Here is a 21562-nt window from a genome sequence, read left to right as displayed (position 1 = left end):
AGTAAATGCCCAGTAATTCACCACTTACATGCTATGCACACTATCAATCATGTGCTATTAATAAAACTATTATTTTCTGATTTTTTGGGCTTGGATGAACAGTGTTAGAGTGCAACATCTATTTATAGCCTCCCAAAAGGTTAGAGACACTTTCCATGCACACAGCATATTCTCAGAACATCCAACAACGAAATAAAATCTTGTTTTCGGCACTTTAATTTGAGCCAAATAATAAAAAAGAAAAGCTAGTGGTCCAATGAGTTAGATATGCTAAAGCTGAATTCCACATCCGTACCAGGTTGTGGAGACGACCAGAGTCAACATATATTCCTCTACCCCACTAATTGGAGTGGAGAAATTTCAGGACTGGTTTAGTTTTAGCACATTTCGATCTCGTCATTGTTCCGAGCAAATTCCTATTGTCTTTTTTTGAAGGGAAAATGATATTAAGATTTTCTAAACTTTGGCCTAATATGCAATATCATTCTAAAACTTTTAATTCGTTTAGTGTGATTTTTGAACTATTCCTAAATCTTAATGTAGTAATTATATTTAATCAAACAACAAATCAAATGGAATTAGATGACATGGCATATTTGATGCCTAGTTAGAATTTTGCAATAATGGGTCAATACGACATAAGAACATGTGACCACAAATTCCATTTTCTTATCCATCTACTTCTATATAAGAATTTTTTTTCCGTTTATCATTAAAACTTAATAGATTGAAGGACATGTCAGTTAATTCTATCAACTAGAACTAACGAAAAAACAACATTGAACTTCTTAATATAGTCTAGAGGCTACATTCAATAGAGGCTACATTCAACATTTAGTAATGAGAAAATGCCATACATAGCATTTATATACAGCTCATTACACAGTTTAGTTGCTGACCTCAAACCATGACTTTTAAGGAAGCGCATGCTCTTGGAAGCAAGAGGCTGAAGTAATGATAGCAACTTTTCGGTGGAAGAATATAAAGGTGAAGAAGAATCGGGACCATGCGTTCTTTACCTCAAGGAAGAACCCTAGGCAAGAATTGTGCTCTGGGATATACCATCTCTTCCTCTGGTTTATACCCGGTATTGTGCCGAATTTGGTGAAATAAATACGATCTTGATCATCAATGTGACGACTTGGGCATGGCCACATGAAGGAGCGTAGCCGAATGTGATGGCGAATAACAGCGTAATTCTCCTTTGGCAGAAGAGAACTGCATTTCATGCACGCATATGCTAATGTTGTTCTTGCTTCCGCCAAAGGAGAACTGCCCTGCCATTCACTGGCACTGAACATACATACTTCCTCAGAGCTCAGCAAAGGCATTGACGAGCCATTTATTGTTTCCACATGGCCACTTTCAGATGTAGATGTTGCGCCAGGTACATATGGTGACTATCTGATGTTACATGCCTCGTCATTTCATTCTATGTTTGTGTGACAGATTTAGATTTCAAGTATTCATTTGCGTTGGAGGTACTTTATCATGCTTTCAATTAGGTTAAACTATACTTCAATTTCATTTTGAGCAGTGGAATTTGTAGAAGTATCAAGAAAGAATAGAGTAATCATAGCATACACTGTCAATATAAAAATATTTCCACGAGCAGTCTTATCCACCCTTAATTTAATGTTTAGTAAGAAAGTATATACACTCTTAAATTAATGATGAACATTGTGTAAAGTCTTATTTACATTGACGCTATATGCTCTAAGTTTTCCAAAAAGTAGATATGTCTAGAACTTATATTTCTTCTTTTTCTCCAAGTAGGGTATATAAACCTTTTGACTCTACTAATCCATATAGACACACGCAAATCACCTCCTCCACTTGCATCGATGAGACTTCGCCTGCAAGGTGGCAAGTATGATCCTTAAGGTTACTTTAAATGAGAAACGATGTGATTTGCTAGAACTACAATAGAATATGTTTTTTTATTATTTCATCTTTTTCATTAAAGAAAGATAATCATTTGATTGTATCTTTATCGAAATATTTGGATGTTTTACTTGGCTTTATTCGAACTTTCGCAAAAGTCTTCACAGAAGGCCACTAGAGAGTGGATAATGAAACATGATTGGAAGTGAAAGCAATTGTGGATATATAATGCAGGTTGTGTAACACTTGTGTACACAATCTATCTTCATCCATCATCACCATTTATATAAGATGTTATTTTTAACAGAAATTAATTAACCATCTGAAGGTGGCTTACTTAAAAAATTATACAGATTTGGTGCCATATAAAAATTCAAATTCATTTACCCTCAATATAATTTTGTTGTGATTACCTCCCATAGGTAACCGCCTGATGAGAGAGAACTCATTCTTTTTCAAATGGTAAAGACATAATAGGACTATGATCCTTCTTTCAAAGAATCTTGCTTCCTTTATTCGTTGGATATAATTATTGATTTGTTGGAGTATCTTGACAATACGTGATGGCGAAATGACTTGGTTGCACAAAGAGTACCCATGGCCATTTGCTTGATCATGGAACAAAATTAAAAGGGAAATTACTTCAATGTTTTCTTTAACTTCATTTTGCTCAGAACTCGTCAGTCAATCACAGTCACAATATAAAAAGAAAAAAAAGTAAAATCCTTTGTAAACTCTAGGGAAAATCCACAAAAATCCTTGAATTTCAAATCCGCCGCAAATCCTCCGATGATCGGTCCAATCGCACCAAACGAAACCACCCTCCTACTCCTTTGAAATGAAACAGAAGCCCTAGGGATCTCATCGACGCCTTGCTAGACGCCATGATCCACCACATCTTCTCATTTCTGCCACTCGAAGACATCGTCAAGACCAGCGTCCTCTCCAGGTGCTGCCGGTCCACTTATACCACCACCATGCACCTTGTCTTCAATGGAGTCCAGCCTCGTAATCACGATACCTGCTCCTTGGACTTCCCATCCCACGTCACAATCTTCAAGTACAACGAGGCCGATCGCCCCAAGCTTGACCTTTGGCTTCGCTTCGCAATAGGGTGCCGTGTGGAGGAGATTCGCTTGGGGCTGACTGTCGAGCCGCCATTGTTGAATGCTGCCACCATTCTTGTATTGCTTGAGTTGGTTGGTGTACCTAGAAGTCGGTCTCTGCTGTCTCTCATTGGGTAAGACTAGAGGTGAGTATGGTTTCGAGTTCTAGGTTTCAAGGTATGTATAATAGATTTCAGATTCCAAAAATTAGGAAACCTATTTGACGGGTAGATTCCAGGTTCTAGGTAGGTGGAACCTGGAACCTTAAATAATTTCTTATTTTTATTGGTCTTTGTCTTCATGCGATCCCGCGATATTCTATTGTGTCAAATGATAATTGTATAATCTAGAACCACTAGTCTGATCGTCCAAATTATGACTGAGACTTTTACTTTGTAAATATTTCATATTTTTAGTGTGTTTAAATATAAATTGTGGTCAATGGATTGTAGTAGCAAATGGTGGTCATTAAAGGTGATGATTCACTGTAATCATTCAATTAATAATACAGGTTAAACTTAGATAGACCGTATAACCTATGACAGAATAGGTTACAGGTTCCAAAGTATACATGGTAGTTTTCAGGTTTCAAAATATGAGAAACCTATTTCAACTAATAGATTTCATGTGTCAGATGGAACATGTACGGAACTCGAAACTGCTCACCCCTAGATAGGACTATAAGGTGGCCTTGTCTTAAGGTCTTGCCAATCGAATATGCGGAGTTAAAGTGATGATTTCCCCGAGAGAATTTTCAAAGGAAGTCCTGCGCTAGAGTGCCTTGGGGTGCGCCAGTGCTGGGGCATGAAGAACATTATAATAGATTAAACAAGTGTGAAAGAGTTGGTTCTGATCGGCATCGGGTTCTCTAACACAGCGAAAATTTGGGCCTCGCATTTGCTGTCATACCAGGGTATCAGGGAATTGGTATCAGCATGCCTTGTTCAGACTTGTCGATATATCTTCTTTGGTGAAAGCCGAGATAGATTTTGTCATTCTTACGAGTTTCCCCATAAACAAGTTTTTTCCTTTCTAGGGGTTGAAAGCGAATCGAAGCACCTTTTGGCGACCGCCCAGCACGTTTTGATATAGGCATGAAAGATTGAAAGGGATGTCGATTTGGACATCAGATTATGCTCCGGATCTTCCATTTCATGGAATCTGCCGAAACTTGTGCTGTCCCTTTTTTGAAAAAAAAATTCCGTACTCCACTCCCATCCCATCCCATCCATTCGTGCATTTAATTACTCTTCAAATTTCCCCGCATTTTTTTTTAAATTTCTTTCACAACTATACATTTATCTCTTTATGTTACTAACTAACTATGCAATTAGTTAGTAAACAAGAAGGTCCAAGGATAAAGAAAAATAAAGTTTTAATTTGGTCAAAACAACTTGTATCTATTAAGTGATCTGACACTATATAAATGTGCATTAAGGAAACGATTCATATTCATTCGTTCACTAAATCTCTACTATACTCCTCCATTTTATACAAACTAATATTTGCATATGTGGCATCTTTTTTATGATTAGATTGATGGCGAATATATCAATATTGGAAAAAAGAACATGCATCATCATATGTATAGATACACACGTATATCTCGTTAGCATTCGATTCATTTTATGAGCTTGTTCTACATATATAGCAGATACTACTATAACATTCATTTCACGTGCAACTAAGAAAAAAAGAGAAAAGTCAAGAATGAAGGAATTTAAAATATTGTCACATGCATTAATTAACATTTGGCCATCAATTGATATCTGTCCATACATAGGACAAGCAAATATCAATTGCTCGCCCTCCCTATGGTATTCTTGAGATTAGAAAATGGCTGAGTTACACATCCCTAGCAATTCAAAAGCCCTTTCTCTATCCAAATATATATATAAAAAAAAAGATAAAAAAGAGATATTAATAAAGAAAATCCTAAGGTCAATGAAATATCCAAGAAAATGACACTACACTTCAGAAGAAGGTTCGGTACTGTCTACTAATATTGATCTTCCTCAAGGTACATTTCAAGAAGGTAATTAATAAACATTAACAAATTAGTAGGTCAAACTTTTTACAATATCACATTGCCAAAGGAACATCAAATCTGCTTTCCTTAAACAAAGCAAAATCATGAGTTACCCAATATGAGAATCTCATCCAATTTCATTTAAAACAAATTCATGTGTATACCATGTACATGAACGAAATCAAAAAATCTTTTTACAAGAAGAAAGGAGGGAAGATAAAAGAGTTATCTATTGATCGCGAAAAACGACACCCAAGATCTCCATAACTAGAATCTAGAATACAGTAATAGAGTAAAAGGAATTTGTGCACCCGATTTAAAATCCATTTTTTGATGTGGAATAACGACGATCCCTAGCACAAGTTTTCTCCTCTATTACCCTATGTATCACTGGCTTAATGAGACTACCTCTCACAAATAGCATTTGCTCCTTATGTGAGATATGTGTGTGTTAGGGTTAGAGAAGGGACTTAAACACAATTTATAGAGTTTTAAGCTAGGCCCTCTCATCATGGACTGGGCCTTACTCGGCCCACACTAGCTAGTCTTATATTAAACTATTTAAGAAACTTTATATCTAACCTTATTAGACCAAACCCATAAAATGGTAAATTACAATATCCATTAATGTAACCCACATAAAAAAAACTCTTACATTCTCCCACTTGGGCTATATAAATTGAAATTATACTGTATGTGCGCACCTTTATGTTGGTCTAGAAATAATTCTTAATAGTCAATCCGATCTCATAAAGTCTCAAATACCGAATCATGATGGTAACTGCATGTATACACACAGAGCCTTCCAAGGATACAAATGTTTTTAACTCTACTTATATGAATTCAATATGGTAGTGTGGCAACTGGATAACACCTCAAAAAGAGTAATACCTTTATGTGTCATCCACTTTGTCAGTCTATATTCTATCTTCTTAAGTGTCACAAAACCAGATGTGTCACTAGAGAATATCCTGATGGTTTAGATGAACCTACATATATATTATCCTTATAGTTACCTTTACTTTATGTGTAATAAGATATATCCTTAAGGCTAATAACCGGATGCTCCTAGCCTTTACTCAAGATTTACACAATACCTTGAGATTTTCACCAGATATTTGTATTCAACATGATAACAATGCATTCATAAACACCTTATTGAACGCAAATGAGTTGATACATATCAAAACATGTTATTAAATGTAACAAAATACATATGTAAACTTTATTAGAGTAAAGACAAAAACAGCTCTTACTAAACAACAGCACCCCATGATGGTCCTAAGCCCATGTTAATTACATGTCGCACAAATACACAACGGCGAAGGCCTTTAATTAGTGGATCTGCAACCATATCATCTGTGAGAATATGCTCTACTTTAATGTCATTATTCTAAATTGTTTCCTTTACGATCAAAAACTTGACCGCCATATGTTTAGACCCTTTGAAACATCTGTTGTTGTTCATAAATAACACTGCAGAGTTATTATTACAATACAACTGTATTGGCTTATCCACAAAGCCAAATACGGTCAACTCTCTAATGAAATTCCAGTGCCGAATTACCTGAGTAGCTGCCAAAAAAACATGTTATGAACTACGCTTGCATGATAAAGGATAATATCGATTTTTGTTTCTTTCTTTTCCAGGATACTATACTTCTGCTAACATACAGACGTATCCCGTTGTCGATTTCTTATCATCCTAACAGCCAGCAAAATCTGAATCCGAATACCCTACTAGCTGCAGGTCCTAAACATCTATAAATCAACATGTAATCTCATATCCTCTTTAAGTACCTCAAAACCTTCTTGGCAGTAACCCAGTGATCGTGTCCTGGATTTGTCCAATATCTATTTAGAAGTCTTGTTGCAAAAGCAATATTTGGTCTAGTGCAAACTTAAGCATAAATGATTATTCTAAGTGCACTAGCATAAGGTACATCATTCATTTATGCTTTTCTCAAGATCTGAATGAGGGTAATGTGACAGATTCAGTTCAACACCCTTAATGACAGGAGCAATTCCTGGCTCATAATGTTGCATACTGAATCTTTCTAAAATACGATCGACATATGTCCTCTAAGAACGATCCCTATGGATCTCAATGCCAAGGACAAAGGATGCCTCACCAAGGTCCTTCATATGAGAATAATAAATTTCCTCCCACTACCTTGCAATACATACACTGATATACTTTGTTCTCAACAAAACTAAATGAAGTGATAACATTATGAAACTTTATGTACCATAGTCTAGAAGCTTACTTGAGGCCATATATTGACTTTTTCATTCTACACACAAGCTTACTTGAATCATCTGCTGCAAAACCTTTGGGTTATATCCTAAAGACATCCTTATCAAGATCTCCATTCAGAAAAGCATATTATCATCCATCTGGCGTAACTCCATATTAAAATGAACTACTAATATCATAATCACTCCAAAAGAATATTTAGAAGAGACTGAGGAAAATGTTGATTTTAAGTCTACTTCTTCTCTCTAAGTAAAACTCTTAGCTACTAGTCTGGTTTTAAATTTCTTAATCATTCATTTCGGAGTTTCTTTTAGTCTTATACACCTATTTGCAGCTGATGGGCTTATGACCTTTAGGCAATTCAACAAGCTTCCAAAGACCATTATGTTTCATAATATTGTATCTCGTCTTTCATTGCATCCGACTACAGATCTCTTTGAGGATAAGAAACAACATTTGTATAAGTCACTAGATCAATTACACAGCCGATGTCGTAGTCATGCTCTCCCTGATAGACTATATAGTGTGGTGATGTAGCTGATCGCCTCTATTTGATTGATCTCCTGAGTAGAGCTACTACTACCTCATGTTGGACCTGAGGGGTTTGAAGAACTTCATTAGGAACTATTTCAATAACATGATCCTAAACCTCAATAGGTTCCATCTGTGGTACATGAGGCTCCACAATCGTCTGTATAGGTTGAAATTATACAAAGCAATTGCCACCATACTATTATTCTTAATAGTCTATGAGCAGCTACACTATTCGGTCACATCAAATTTCAGAAACTTCGCTATCAGTGATTCAATAATTCATGTACCTTAATTGTGATTATAAAATTGATATCCCTTTGATTGATCCGAGTATGATACGAAGTAACATTAAGTGGTTCTGGAGTTCAACTTACTTAATGTTGTATTATATAACCTTATTTCTGCTAGACATCCCCAGACCTTACGATGGTCCACACTTGATTTACGTCCAATTCATAATTCAAAATGAGTCAATGAAAGAACTTTGGTATATGGAGAGCTGCATTCAAAGCTTCACCTCGCAGAGAATCAGGTAAATTGGTCCAACTAATCATACTCCTTATCATATCCATAAAGATGCGATTGTGCCTTTCGGCCACACCATTTTGTTCAAGACTCCCAGGCATAGTAAATTAAGTTACTATCCCAGAATCCTCCAAGTGTTTGGCAAATGGCCCTTTAAGTTGTCCAGCCAATAAATGTGATGAAATAAAAATTTCTACACAAAATTGCCGTAATATAAGTGTGAATGACCTCTAACAGGTCAAAATTATGGTCTGCAATTTTCTTCTTTATCTTAGTCATCTTACCTCTACAACAGTCTACGTAAGTCTTCAGATCACTTTTAAAAGCAGGCAGAGTGTTGGCTTTTATCAGCCTTTTCATTATTTTTCTAGAGATAATGTCATGACACAGAAGATCCTCAGATAGAGGTCTTTTGGAAACAATCTTTCAACCTTATAAGTGACGTATACAGTATTGAGAGTTAAACACAATTTGTAAAATCCATTGGACATATTGTAGTGCCCAACCTTATTTGAATTAAAAAAACGTAGAAATAGTATTGTTTTTTTTTTTATATCAAAAGAGTAGTCACACATGTCCAACTTGATACGAAAACTAAATTCTGTCTAAAGGAAAGTATATAAAGTGTGTTTCTTAACATCATATTAAAAACCATAATCTAGCATTAAAATGATATCTCCCATGAACTTAACGTCAACTTTATTGTTGTTTCTCACAGTGAGCTTTGATTCATCCTTATTTGGACTCCTTTGATTTAAATTTCTGTATGGTAAACGTAACATAATTTGTTGCACCATTATCTAGCCACCAATGAACCGGACGGGGCTTTGATAGGTTGGATTCACAAACAAATGCCAAAGAATCATTACATGCATGCTCGCGATTGGACAACCAAGTTTTATATTTGTCACTCTTTCTTTATGTGACCTCTCTTCTTACAAAAGAAAGGGGTGGTCACCATCGTTCTTGAAGGATGCTTTTCTAGGGCCTAGATAGTCAGAATGACCGGTGGTTTCATGAATTCCTTTATGAGTATGATTTTTGAACATCTTACTCTTCTTGTCCCTAACCTCAGCATAACCATCAAATTTTGTGTTGAAGAGTCCTTGCAGATGTGTTCCAATCTCAGCATTTGACGAGACACCTTTCCAAGCTTCCGAGGCTTCCATAATTTGTTTAGTAATGCAGTCGGTTGGCAAACCACTTTTTGAATATTCCTAAATGGACTGTTTCATTGATAGTAAGCAAATCTTATTGCTCTTTTCCCAAGTAGCAAAATATGATTTCTCGGGATCCATATAGGTGGTAGTAAAATTTGCCGGCTTTTCCTTAGTAAGAGCAATATAAACATCCGCCGACTCCATCCCAAACAGAAAATTCTCTCATCATTTCTTAAAGTCTGAACTAGAAAGAATCTCAATCCTAATAGAGTCGTCGTTTTCAGAGAAGGTGACTAATTTGATAAGCAATGTACATAATTAGTATTATATGTGAGCATCGTGTAACTTAAAATCGTATAAGTACGCATCCTGAGAGTTACATACATCATCATACAAACACCTTCGGGCAGAAATATATGACATGCAGTTACATGACAACGGCCATGAGAATATATTCTAACTTTCGTGAATTCACCACCTTTGGATGTCTGAACCACTAAGATGATCACTCCTCAAGCATATGATGTACATGTGTCCTCCCATAAACTAATACACAATCACCTCCTTTGGAAATAAGACCATGCATTAGAATAAGAGATATCCCACCACAATATGAGACCGATATTTCTCAAATCCAATCAAATGTGTCACTTTGGTGGTCACAACCCAATTGAATCCTTAAAACTCTCTCATACTAGGAATATAAATTTCATGTCTCACATTTACCATATACATGTGATTTTCTTGAAGACAGAGGTAATTTGTCACTAAAATCACATGACATGCCAATTACATTGCTCCATTCATTGATAGACAATAAATTACACTCTACACATTCCTTATGTGGTGACATACATGTTAGCTACCATCTGAATTTTTGAAACCATAGAGAAATACAAGAACATATGCAAAACTACCCTAAAAATACACATATATAGGGTTATATACGTATTTTCACGTCTTTAAAAGACTTAAACTTATAAAATAAATACACCACAATGTAAAGCATCTCAATATGAGTGTGGAGGTACCAAGAACGTCCCAATTAGATGTCGTACATGCACTCACGCGCCACCGGTAAAACCGGTCTGAACCGTCGATCCGACTAGTCGACCAGTCCGGTCAACCAGGTCAAGTCACCTGGTCAACAAAAAGTCAATGGGTCGGGTCACTCGGTCAACAAAAGTCACGGGTCGGGTCAATTCAATCTTCAGATTTGGGTTGGGTTGACCGTTGTTGACACCTAATTTTTAACTTATTTTTTTCATATTTCCAAAAATCTCAAAATTAGGACTAGGAATCTTGGCCAAGCCTAGAAACCTATTTCTAAACCAAAAAATAATTTTTTATCATTTTTTAGCATTTTTATTTAATTTATTTTAGTCAAAATAAGTAAGAAAATCAAGAAAATAGCAAATGGAATCAGAAAATTCCATAAAAATAGTCATTAGTCTTATTTTAAATCCAATTTCATGAATACATTATCAATTTTGAAAAATCTCAATCGGGTATATGTTTTTCCCAAAATTGGGCAAAATTAAACTCGAATTGAACCAAAAATGCAATTAAATTTTTTCTAGTCATTTTTAAGTCATAGTATCTTCACAACAAATGATTCTGGGACCTTGAATTGCATAGTGGTCGGTCCAATTGCACAATTTGATATAAAAATAAAAAATCCCCAAAATTCGATTGAAAAATAAGAATTTTGAACCCAAATTGGGATACGTGCCCAATATGAAATTGTCGAACCATTAGGTTATCATTTCTAAGGTTAATTAGGTGTGGGTAATTCAATGTTGGCATCAATTTCACCTAATCAGGTCATTAGGACATTAAATTGAACGAAACCCTATTAACCCGGATAAAAAAATGTGAAAATTTTGGACACAATTATAACATAAATTGGGGAAAATTACCTATTTGGGTTCAGAATATGATGAAGAATTAAATTTTGGGGCTAAATTTGGAAAATTGGGTGAAAATCGGGTTGAATTTGTGAATTTAAACCAACCCGAGTCTGTCGGGTCGACCGGGTCAACCCGACCCGACTCGGGTCGGTCACCTTCTTTACCCGGCTTGCTCAAAACGCAATAAACCCAGAAAAAACCAGTTTGCGTCCGAGACTGTGGACTTCGGTGGGCAATTTAACACGTTTTAATTGCCTTAGCCAGCTGGAGAATCTCCAGCTGGCACCAGATAACCATTCCAACCGATCGGAAGTCGGTGGAACGAACTTTGGGCGGGAAAAAAAAACGATCAACAAAAAGAGAAAAAAACTTATCCGAGAAGGGGAACTTGTTCGACGAAATTACCGAGAGAGAGGAGAGAGAGAATAGGAGTGAAAGAGAGAGAGATTGAACGAGAGGTGAGTAGAGGCTTCCCGAACCGAGTGATTAGCGCTTTCCCGGCCAGAAAAGCGCCGGCGAATCAGCCCAGGTGGTGAGCCTCCTCACCTGGAACAGTTGGCCCGAGGCTGGTCAACTGAGCCTGAAAATCGAGCTCGGCCGGCGTGCTCAGAGCCTTTCCGGCGAAGCCAAAACCACCAGGTGGAAGCTTAAGTGTTGAAGAACAACTCCACGGGCACTGCTTAGTCCAGGAACTCCGATTTGATTGCATTCGAAGAAGGTAAAATCCCTTCACAGTCATGGTTTTCCAGAATTATAAAATGCATGATTTAGTTCAATCTTGCTAATTATGCAATCTTCTCTCAAATTTTGAGTTTCTGAATGCTTAGAATACATTTCTAAACATATTTTGTGGGCATTAAAAACGCATAAACCAAATTAGCCATTTCGTGAACTATCTTGCTGGAATTCGGAGGACCTCGCCGGAGTATCCCCATGGCCATATGCCGTTCAAGTTAGCATTTTCTCACCTTGTTTGATGATTTTATATCGATTGAGATCGATGTAGACGGCTAGGGCGATTGGTATGATAATCCGTGGACTTGAATATATGGTTTAGGATAGTTAGCAAATTAGGTTTTTTGGATCGGTTTTACGTCGGCCATCAGAGGTCCGACGACGTACTAAATGGATCGGACTGAAAATAGAATACATGAACTTTACAATGGATCAATCCGAATGACGAAACTCTCACCGGAAGGTCGCCGGAGAATGATTCAAACTGGCGGCCTCAAAAACGCAGAACTAGGATTCATGCCCATGAGGTGTTTGATAAAATGCCTCAATGAACAAAAAGGGAAACGACGCCGTTTTTGGCGTCATGTTCGCCGGAAGAGATGATCGACGCTGGCGTCGGGCGACGCTCGGTTCGCTAGGCCGAACCGGGTTGAACCGGACCGATCCGGTTCATTTTCCAGGCGGGAATTTTGAAAATAAATAAAAAATAAAAAAATAAAAAATTAATAAAAAAACGTAGAAAGCAGAAAAAAATAAGAAAAAAATAAAAAATTAGGAAAATATAAAAAATTTTGAAAAAATTTAAAAAATTCAGAAAAACAGAAAATTCACAAAAAATTAGAAAATTCATAAAAATTCGAAAAGTTTCAGAAAATTCATAAAAATTCGAAAAATTCAGAAAAATCAATAAAAATTGAAAAATAAGAAAATTCATAAAAATTTTCGGAAAATCATAAAAAATCAATTCTCGATTAATAAAATTTCCGAAAAAAAAATCAAAAATAAAATATTTTGAAAATTCACAGAATGGTCCAAAAACACCGTGGCCAACCATAAAAAGTGAAATTTGAATTTTTTGAAGTGCCCAAATAGCATTTTTAGAAAATCCCAAAATTAAGGGGTTATAACCCCTAAAAAACCCTAAAACCCTAAAAAATGTATATCATGAAATGAATAAGCTTCTGGAACTTCATTAGGGTTTGGATGTTTTGATTGATTTTCAGTTTTAGAGACCATTTAGGATTGATTGATTTGATTGACTTCGATTGTGCGTTTGATACTTGTTTGGTTCTTCCTGCGATTAGAACGGATAGAATTAGTGGATAAGCCTCGGAAATTTGCATGACACGTTAGACATCGTATCGTTTTTAGGTACCGAAAGGGCGTTAGGGATCTCAATTAGGGATCAATAACGTAACCAAGTCCCCGTACTCAAAATCTATGGTTCGTAGAATCGTGATATTTCTTCCGTACCTCGATTAGGTTTCTAGTCTACCTACCAATAATGACTAGTGGCGACTCCAAAATCACAAACCTAGACTAAATAAGAAATCACCTTCCACTGTCACGTGAGATATGGTCTGGGAGAGACTCCTACACGGAAATACCTCCTTAGCGCGCAAATTTCGAAACCTAAAAAAAAAAAAGTGCGGCGCGACAACCGTGTCAGGGTGGCTGATGTCAACCCTAACGTGTGGGGCACGTATGACAGTGTGTGGCGACGCACGCCGCACCTAGCGGCGCATGGCTGCTCGTGCGGAATCCCCTGGTGGTGTGTCGCCTATCAGAATCTTCATCTCGTCGAGCACATTCTGAACATGCAATCAAAATCAATTTTTGACGAACAAAAAACACGAAAAAAGGCAACATCCACCCACCCATCGGTGGCCACGTTGGTTTGCGCTCAGTTCCTTTCACGAGAGGCCCTGGGTTCAAACTCGCCCATCGGTGATTTAAGTGGGGGGGTCGTGGCGGTGGGATGCTGCGCTAGCCCCCCTCGAGGACTAGTCGGGCATCACCGCTGGTTTGAGTCCTAGCTCGCCGGCCGCGCGGACACCTCGGTTATCAAAAAAAAAAAAAAAAAAAAGGCAACATCTGGACGTTCGAGTTCTAGGCTATGGCAGCTCCGATATCACATGTTGCCACGATAAAACGACACCCAATATCTCCATAGCTAGAATCTATAATACAGTAATAGAGTAAAATGAATTTGTGCACCCAATTTGGAATTCATCGTTCTTGACGCGGAATAGCGACGATCCTCAGCGCAAGTCTTTTCCTCTATTACCCTCTGTATCACTGGCTCAATGAGATTGCCTCTCACAGATAGCATTTGCTCTTTCTGTGAGATATGTGTGTGTAAGGATTAGAGGAGAGACTTGAGCATTATTTATAAAGTTTTAAGCCAGGCCCTTTTATCACAGGCCAGGTCTTACTCGGCCCACACTAGCCAGTCCCATAGTAAACTATTTAAAAAACTTTATATCTAGCCTTATTAGACAAATCCTGTAAAACGGTAAATTACAATATCAATTAATATAACCCATATCAGAAAAACTTTTACATTATCTAGATTTCCAACATTGAACCAATAACAACGACATCAGAAAACAACCGTCATCTAACAACAGTAGAAGCAACGGTGTGAGCCCACCATTTGAGACTCTCTCTCATGTCGGTCTCGTTCCCAAGAGCAGGACCCTTCCAGTTCATCAGTGGATCCTCCTTCCTCTTCTCCTCCCACCATTCCCACGCCTCCGAGAGATATGGCCGTGCAACAACTGCAGACTCACCAACACTCGCTTTCTCATCACCATCTTCTTGATGATGATCGGCATCTTCATCGTTTTCTTCACCGTCTTTAATTTTCTTGCCCAGTCTCTGTAGCCCAGGAATGATGGAAACCAGGCTCGAGTCGACTCTGTCTTCTTCCGAGAAGACGAACCCTAGATCCATGAACCCTTTCAACTCCACGAACTCGAGCTGCGACAAGCTCTTGCTCAAGGCCCTCCTCTTCGCTCTTCCTCCCATTTGGCCGCTTTTGCTGCGCGAGAATTCTGGACTTCTCGGGTTGTTCCATTTGAAACCCTCTTCTTCTTCTTCTTTTCTTCTTCTTCCTCCTCCTCCTCCTCTGTGATTACCTCTTCTTCATAGATCATGATGTGAATAGGAGTGGTGAGGACTGAGTCTGGAGAGAGAGAGCTTGGTTGGAAGCTTGCTGGGTTGATACTCGTTTGATCGCTTATGTACCTCACAAGAATCGACGGAGTCTGTGATATATGAATACATGGGTTTTCGTTTTCTGGTATTTCTATGCTTTCTTGATCCGGATCGGATCCGGACGTTGAAGAAGGCAATGTGTCTGGTCGTTTCTCGAAGATCTGGAGCTCGAACCAGCATCTATCGATGATCTTCACGACTGCTTCAGCTTCTTCCTGCGTCGGCTTCTTCCATTACCAGAGGAAATTGTATGATTAATGAGATTTAACGAGGGCACGAGCGGCTTCGTATTTATACACTCTTAATTACCGTGATTGCCCTTGGGTTTGCCTATTACTTACGGGAAGGACTCAAACTCAGTGTTCACACTTTTGTTTATTATCACTTGATTCAATTTCGTTGGTTTTCAGCTTTGATTACATCATATGGGAGAAGTTAGGTTTTCCTAGAAAATGCGAGGGAAGGGCATGTGAGATAATGATCTGACGTGGCTTTTAGTCAGGGAAAATGAACCAATTCGCTTGGGGTTCTCTATTTGTTTCAATTTATATAGTAATAAGTAGGGTTAAGTCCACTTTTCATATCCGAACTTGCTTAGATTTTGGCAAGTGCATCTCAAATTCATTGCAGATGTAATAAAATGTTGTACAATTAGGTCCTTTGATTTACTTGAAAAGTTGAAATGTATGACTAAGTTTTTTCCTTCTGTCATTGATAGTTTCATCAATGTTGATATGACATGCCAAATAATCAATATAGAGAAAAGTTAATCATTGATACTTTCATCAATGTTTCTCCAATGTCAATGAGGTAAGGCAATCTCTGATTGCCACATCAATATCATGTAGCCAGTCCCGTCGCTTTAGCAAAATTTACATCACTAGTTAATGAATTTGATTGCACGGAAGAGTATCGACAAATCAGTTTCATTAACTACAAAAATGAGGGAACAAATAATATACTTAACTGATAATAGTCATGTCTATAACAGTAGGATTATGTATGATACTACATTGGAGTACCACTCAAAGGTTGCTAAAGTAATTCGGGATTCAAGCTGGTATTTTTCCCTACCAGGTCTGAGAATCTGGTCTTAGTGCAGGTTGCACTATGTAATACCATGTGTCTTAACTTGGCAAAGTAAAAAAGTTGGGAATGCATGACCAATGCTGTGACCTTTCTCTGTAAATATCTTACTCCTGTTACGGAATGTTTCGTTTGAGCCATAACTACTTAATTCACTAGTAGGTGTACAAGCGATTACCGTAACCCAATCGGCATGTTAAAAGTCAGAAAGTTCCTCCACAGATGTATAAATGCTCCAGGCATAGGTTGGCAGGAGCTCCACTCAATATATGCCCCGAATTTATAGCCTTATAGAAGATAGTGGCAGCTATTTACCAATAAAAGTATCAGAGAAAAAAAATATAATCCTGCATATATAGTACCTAATAATGACTAATGGCAAAAGATGTCAACACGAATTGCAGGTCCCATTTCCATAGTAACCAGTACATCTCTAGCTAAGATGAAAGCACCAGCCAACTTCTCAAAATTGACCCTTTAAAGCAACATCTTGTTGCTTGTACACCACACACACACAAATGGGTTCCTCTAAGCGTAATTCATTTTTGGATTGCTTCAAGAGTGAAGGATTTGGACAACATTGATCATTGAGACCACAACATCATGTTCATACCCACCAAGTATATATTGATACAAAATTTTCTTTTCCTTTCATCTATTCTATTCATTCATATATACTCTGTTTGAATATCGGCCTACTTTGAACATTTTGCTTTGGGAATTTCTAGGAAACAATTGACACTATGGTTTACTTTTTTTAATCTTAATTCAATTAGATTAAAAGGAGAGATCTATGCAAACGCTGCATAATTTAGTGGACCTAATGCAATAATCACGTTTACTACATTTTTTATTTTTTGGAGGCCAAGCAATGGTTGCGTGTTTTGATAAATTAAGGTTGAAGAAGACATTCTTCGTTTTTTAGTAGGTCGTGGTCAACATAATGTTTTGCCTGATGCTCGAGGGCAGGATGGTAAATGACCAAAAAGCGTCTTTCGAGAATATTCTGATGCTATTTTATTTTTTGTATTTAATACTATTTATGCTATTTGAGAAACTCCATTTTTTACTAATGGTAAACTTTTAAGCAGGTGAGCAAGAGATTAACAATTTCGCACGAGCTTCTCGTGCCCACGCGCCACTGGCACCGCCGATGATTAGTTTTAGACACGTCTTGAACTTTGTCGGCAAAACCAAAAAAAACAAGGTAAATTGATGGTATTAATAAGTTAATAACTATGATCTAATATATTCTCACGACTTTGTGTTTGACTTTTTGGTTGCAACAGTAACCCTGTTATATTCGCAGTAGATGGTAAACCAGCAATTCTCAACTCGACCCTTTCGTATGATACGACATATAATTTAGCTGTTTAAATTTAGCATAAATGATTTTGTGTCATAAGAAAAATCACATCTTACTTGGATTTATTTCTACACAATTAGACTTGTTTAATATTCATATATAAAGACTTTTTTAACCTAAAGTTTATAAAAATAGAACCCATTTTAAAAGAATAAATGATCAAAATAAAGTCATCAAACATAAAAAAATAACACACGTACATTTTTCATCAACGGTACAACCAACAAAGCATATTATAGACTAGCAGGGAATATTGTAGAGTTATCAAATTGACCAAAACCGGTATAAACTCAATCACACAACAAAAAAATCTTACAACTTGAACTTCATTAAAATATTCACGTGAACTATGACCTCATTTATTGATGGGTTTATGATGTAGGTTGACATTAACATCTTTACCATAGCTACCTTACCAAAAAAAAAAAACATCTTTACCATAGCTAAAATCTGATTATCGCGTGTGTTCAAGAGAAGATACTCCGAAATCTCATGGGTCTTAAAAGAATCCATCAATTCTAGCTGATTTCGCTTGTACTTATTTAATACCCAATGGGAATCATATATGGTGGCATGACATGCGTGCGAGTAATCCAATGCCATTTCGTACCTAGAATTCATACCTAACGTTAAAGTTAAGAGATAAAGAAAGTCCCACGAACTAAATTTGCAGTGTGAATGAGAAGAGAAATTTGATTTGGTCCGGTAACAATTATTGGCATGACGAGGACCTCTACTTTCAAATATGACGGCAGCATTGTATCAGATTTTGCCATTCCTATGTGAACAAAGGTCTCCGAAATAATTAAGGGGAATAGACGGCGCACACTCTGCATGTGCGGGGAGAAAGGTCAAAAATTTAATAAAAATTAAATGAACGGCTTTTCTAACTATAATCAAGAAATGGAAAACAATGGAGAAAATTTTCCAAACATGGTAATGATGAGATTGATTTGCGATGGTTATGTCTGAATGTGAGGTGCGGTCAGAATTAAGGGGCTTGTGGTTAAAAATTCATATAATAAATTCATTATTACGATAACAAAAATGTTTTAATCCGAATATAGTTATCAATATAGACATAAATTATGGACTTTAGTTACTTGAATTGCACCTTAAATAACCTCCGACCATTTTTTTACGAATTACTATATTTTCCAATAGGGCATAAATTAACATCTTCCTTTTACTCCTTTTAACTAAATGATGCATTAATCCATCTGAAATAATTGTTTTTTTTTCCTATTTTCCCTTTTACACTCTTTTTTCTTCTTTTATAATCCATCTTCTCCTCTATCTACTAACTGGAGACCTATCCATTGCCGAATGCCTTGTCACGGTGCTTCCGTGCACATCCTCCGTCTTTAGCCATCACGATCACTGGTCCATCACCGATCTCTCTATGCATATATGTCAGAGGGCCGCCACTTTCGATGTGTGGTCGTTAGTCACGGACGACACCCAAATAGGAGGTGGTGAGGTAGGTCCACCATCTCATCTATCAGAGAAGTTAAATTTCTCATTCGTCAAAGTAAATGTAAAGACTACCCGAAAGGATAAGCATGCACACTTCATTTCAAAAGTGACATGACCAGTTAGCGAAAACTAAGGCATTGTCTAGTTGGGCTCAAAGCGCACCTGCACTATTGGCAAATGAAAAAGAGAGAGATTATTTTAATATCCGAAAGAATATGGGGAATATAGTAAAAATTATCTCAAACATGTATACATCTCTATTCTGGGGAAGTACCCTATGTGAATTTGTGGATACAATAACATCTATGATAATTATATGCAAGAAGATAAGAAAAACTCAAGAATATACGCCAGAAAATTCCAAAGAATGGCTGCTATCATAAAGATTGCAACAACTCTAAAATAAAGATTGCCCAAATGGAGTACCCCAGAGTTGATGAAGATTGCAACGGTGAATTGCCGGGCAAATCTCCTTTGGCAGTGAGCTTATATTACATTCATTCCCAGTGAAAATATTTGAATATAAGCCACCTGCCAAAGAAGTAAATGCCCAGTAATTCACCACTTACATGCCAAGCGCACTATCAATCATGTGCTATTAATAAAACTATTATTTTCTTATTTTTTGGGCTTGGATGAACAGTGTTACAGTGCAACATCTATTTATAGCCTCCCAAAAGGTTAGAGACACTTTCCATGCACACAGCATATTCTCAGAACATCCAACAACGAAATAAAATCTTGTTTTCGGCACTTTAATTTGTGCCAAATAATAAAAAAGAAAAGCTAGTGGTCCAATGAGTTAGATATGCTAAAGCTCAATTCCACATCCGTACCAGGTTGTGGAGACGACCAGAGTCAGCATATATTCCTCTATCCAACTAATTGGAGTGGAGAAATTTCAGGACTGGTTTCGTTTTAGCACATTTCGATCTCGTCATTGTTCCGGGCATATTCCTACTGCCTTTTCTTGAAGGGAAAATGATACTAAGAGCCCTAAATTTTGACCTAATATGCAATGTCATACTCAAACTTTTAATTCGTTTAGTGTGATTTTTTAACTATTTCTAAATCTTTAATGTAGTAATTATATTTTAACAAACAACAAATCAAATGTAATTAGATGACATGGCATATTTGATGCCGAGTTAGAATTTTGAAATAATGGGTCAATACGACATAAGAACATGTGACCGCAGATTCCATTTTCTTATCCATCTACTTTTATATAAGATTTTTTTTCTGGTTATCGTTAAAAATTAATAGATTGAAGGACATGTCGGTTAATTCTATCAACTAGAACTAACAAAAAAACAACATTGAACTTCTTAATATAGTATGGGGGCTACATTCAACATTTAGTAATGAGAAAATGCCATACATAACATATATATACCCCTCATTACACAGTTTAGTTGCTGACCTCAAATCATGACATTTAAGGAAGCGCAAGCTCTTGGAAGCAAGAGGCTGAAGTAGTGATTTGAACTTTTCGGTGGAAGAATATAAAGGTGAAGAATCGGGACCATGCGTTCTTTACCACAAGGAAGAACCCTAGGCAAGAATTGTGCTCTGGCATATACCATCTCTTCCTCTGGAATATACCCGGCATTGTGCCGATTTTGGTGAAATAAATACGAACTTGATCATCAACGTGAAGACTCGGGCATGGCCACACGAAGGAGTGGTGCGGAATGTGATGGTGAATAACAGCGTAATTCTCCCTTGGCAGAAGAGAACTGCATTGGCATGCATGCAAATGTCAAGGTTGTTCTTGCTTCCGCCAAAGGAGAATTGCCCTGCCATTCACTTGCACTGAATATACATACTTACTCAGAGCTCAGCAAAGGCATCGACAAGCCATTCATCGTTTCCACATGGCAAGTTTCAGACGTATATGTTGCACCAGGTATATATGGTGGCTATCTGATATTACATGCCTCGTCACTTCATTCTATGTTTATGTGATAGATATACATTTCACGTATTCATTTGCGTTGGAGGAACTTCAGCATACTTTCAACTAGGTTAAAATATACTTATATTTCATTTTGAGCAGTGGAATTTATAGAAGAATCAAGAAAGAATAGAGTAATCATAGCATGCACTGCTAAAATGAAAAAAATTTCTACAAGCGATCTTGTTCACCCTTATTTACTGTTTAGTGAGAGAGTGAGATGCTTAAATTCTCAAATCAAAGATTAATAATGTGTAAAGTCTTGTTTACATTGACGCTATATGCTCTAAATTTTTTTAAAAAGTAAATATATCTTCA

General features: G+C 37.0%; 1 protein-coding gene across 1 annotated transcript; it reads right to left on the bottom strand.

Moving 5' to 3' along the window:
* Positions 1–14756: 14756 nt before the first annotated feature.
* On the bottom strand, positions 14757–15170 carry LOC115684779 (uncharacterized). The gene has a single exon (XM_030609651.2). It carries the CDS (start codon positions 15168–15170, stop codon positions 14757–14759), a length of 414 nt encoding a protein of 137 aa, XP_030465511.1.
* Between the last annotated feature and the right edge of the window lie 6392 nt (positions 15171–21562).

This window comes from Syzygium oleosum, unplaced genomic scaffold (assembly GCF_021117445.2).
Source record: "Syzygium oleosum isolate NSW1041296 unplaced genomic scaffold, Sole_v2.1 Sole_v2.01, whole genome shotgun sequence".
NCBI lineage: Eukaryota > Viridiplantae > Streptophyta > Magnoliopsida > Myrtales > Myrtaceae > Syzygium > Syzygium oleosum.
Note: the sequence above shows the minus strand (reverse complement) of the source record. Positions and strands in the feature narration are given on the sequence as shown.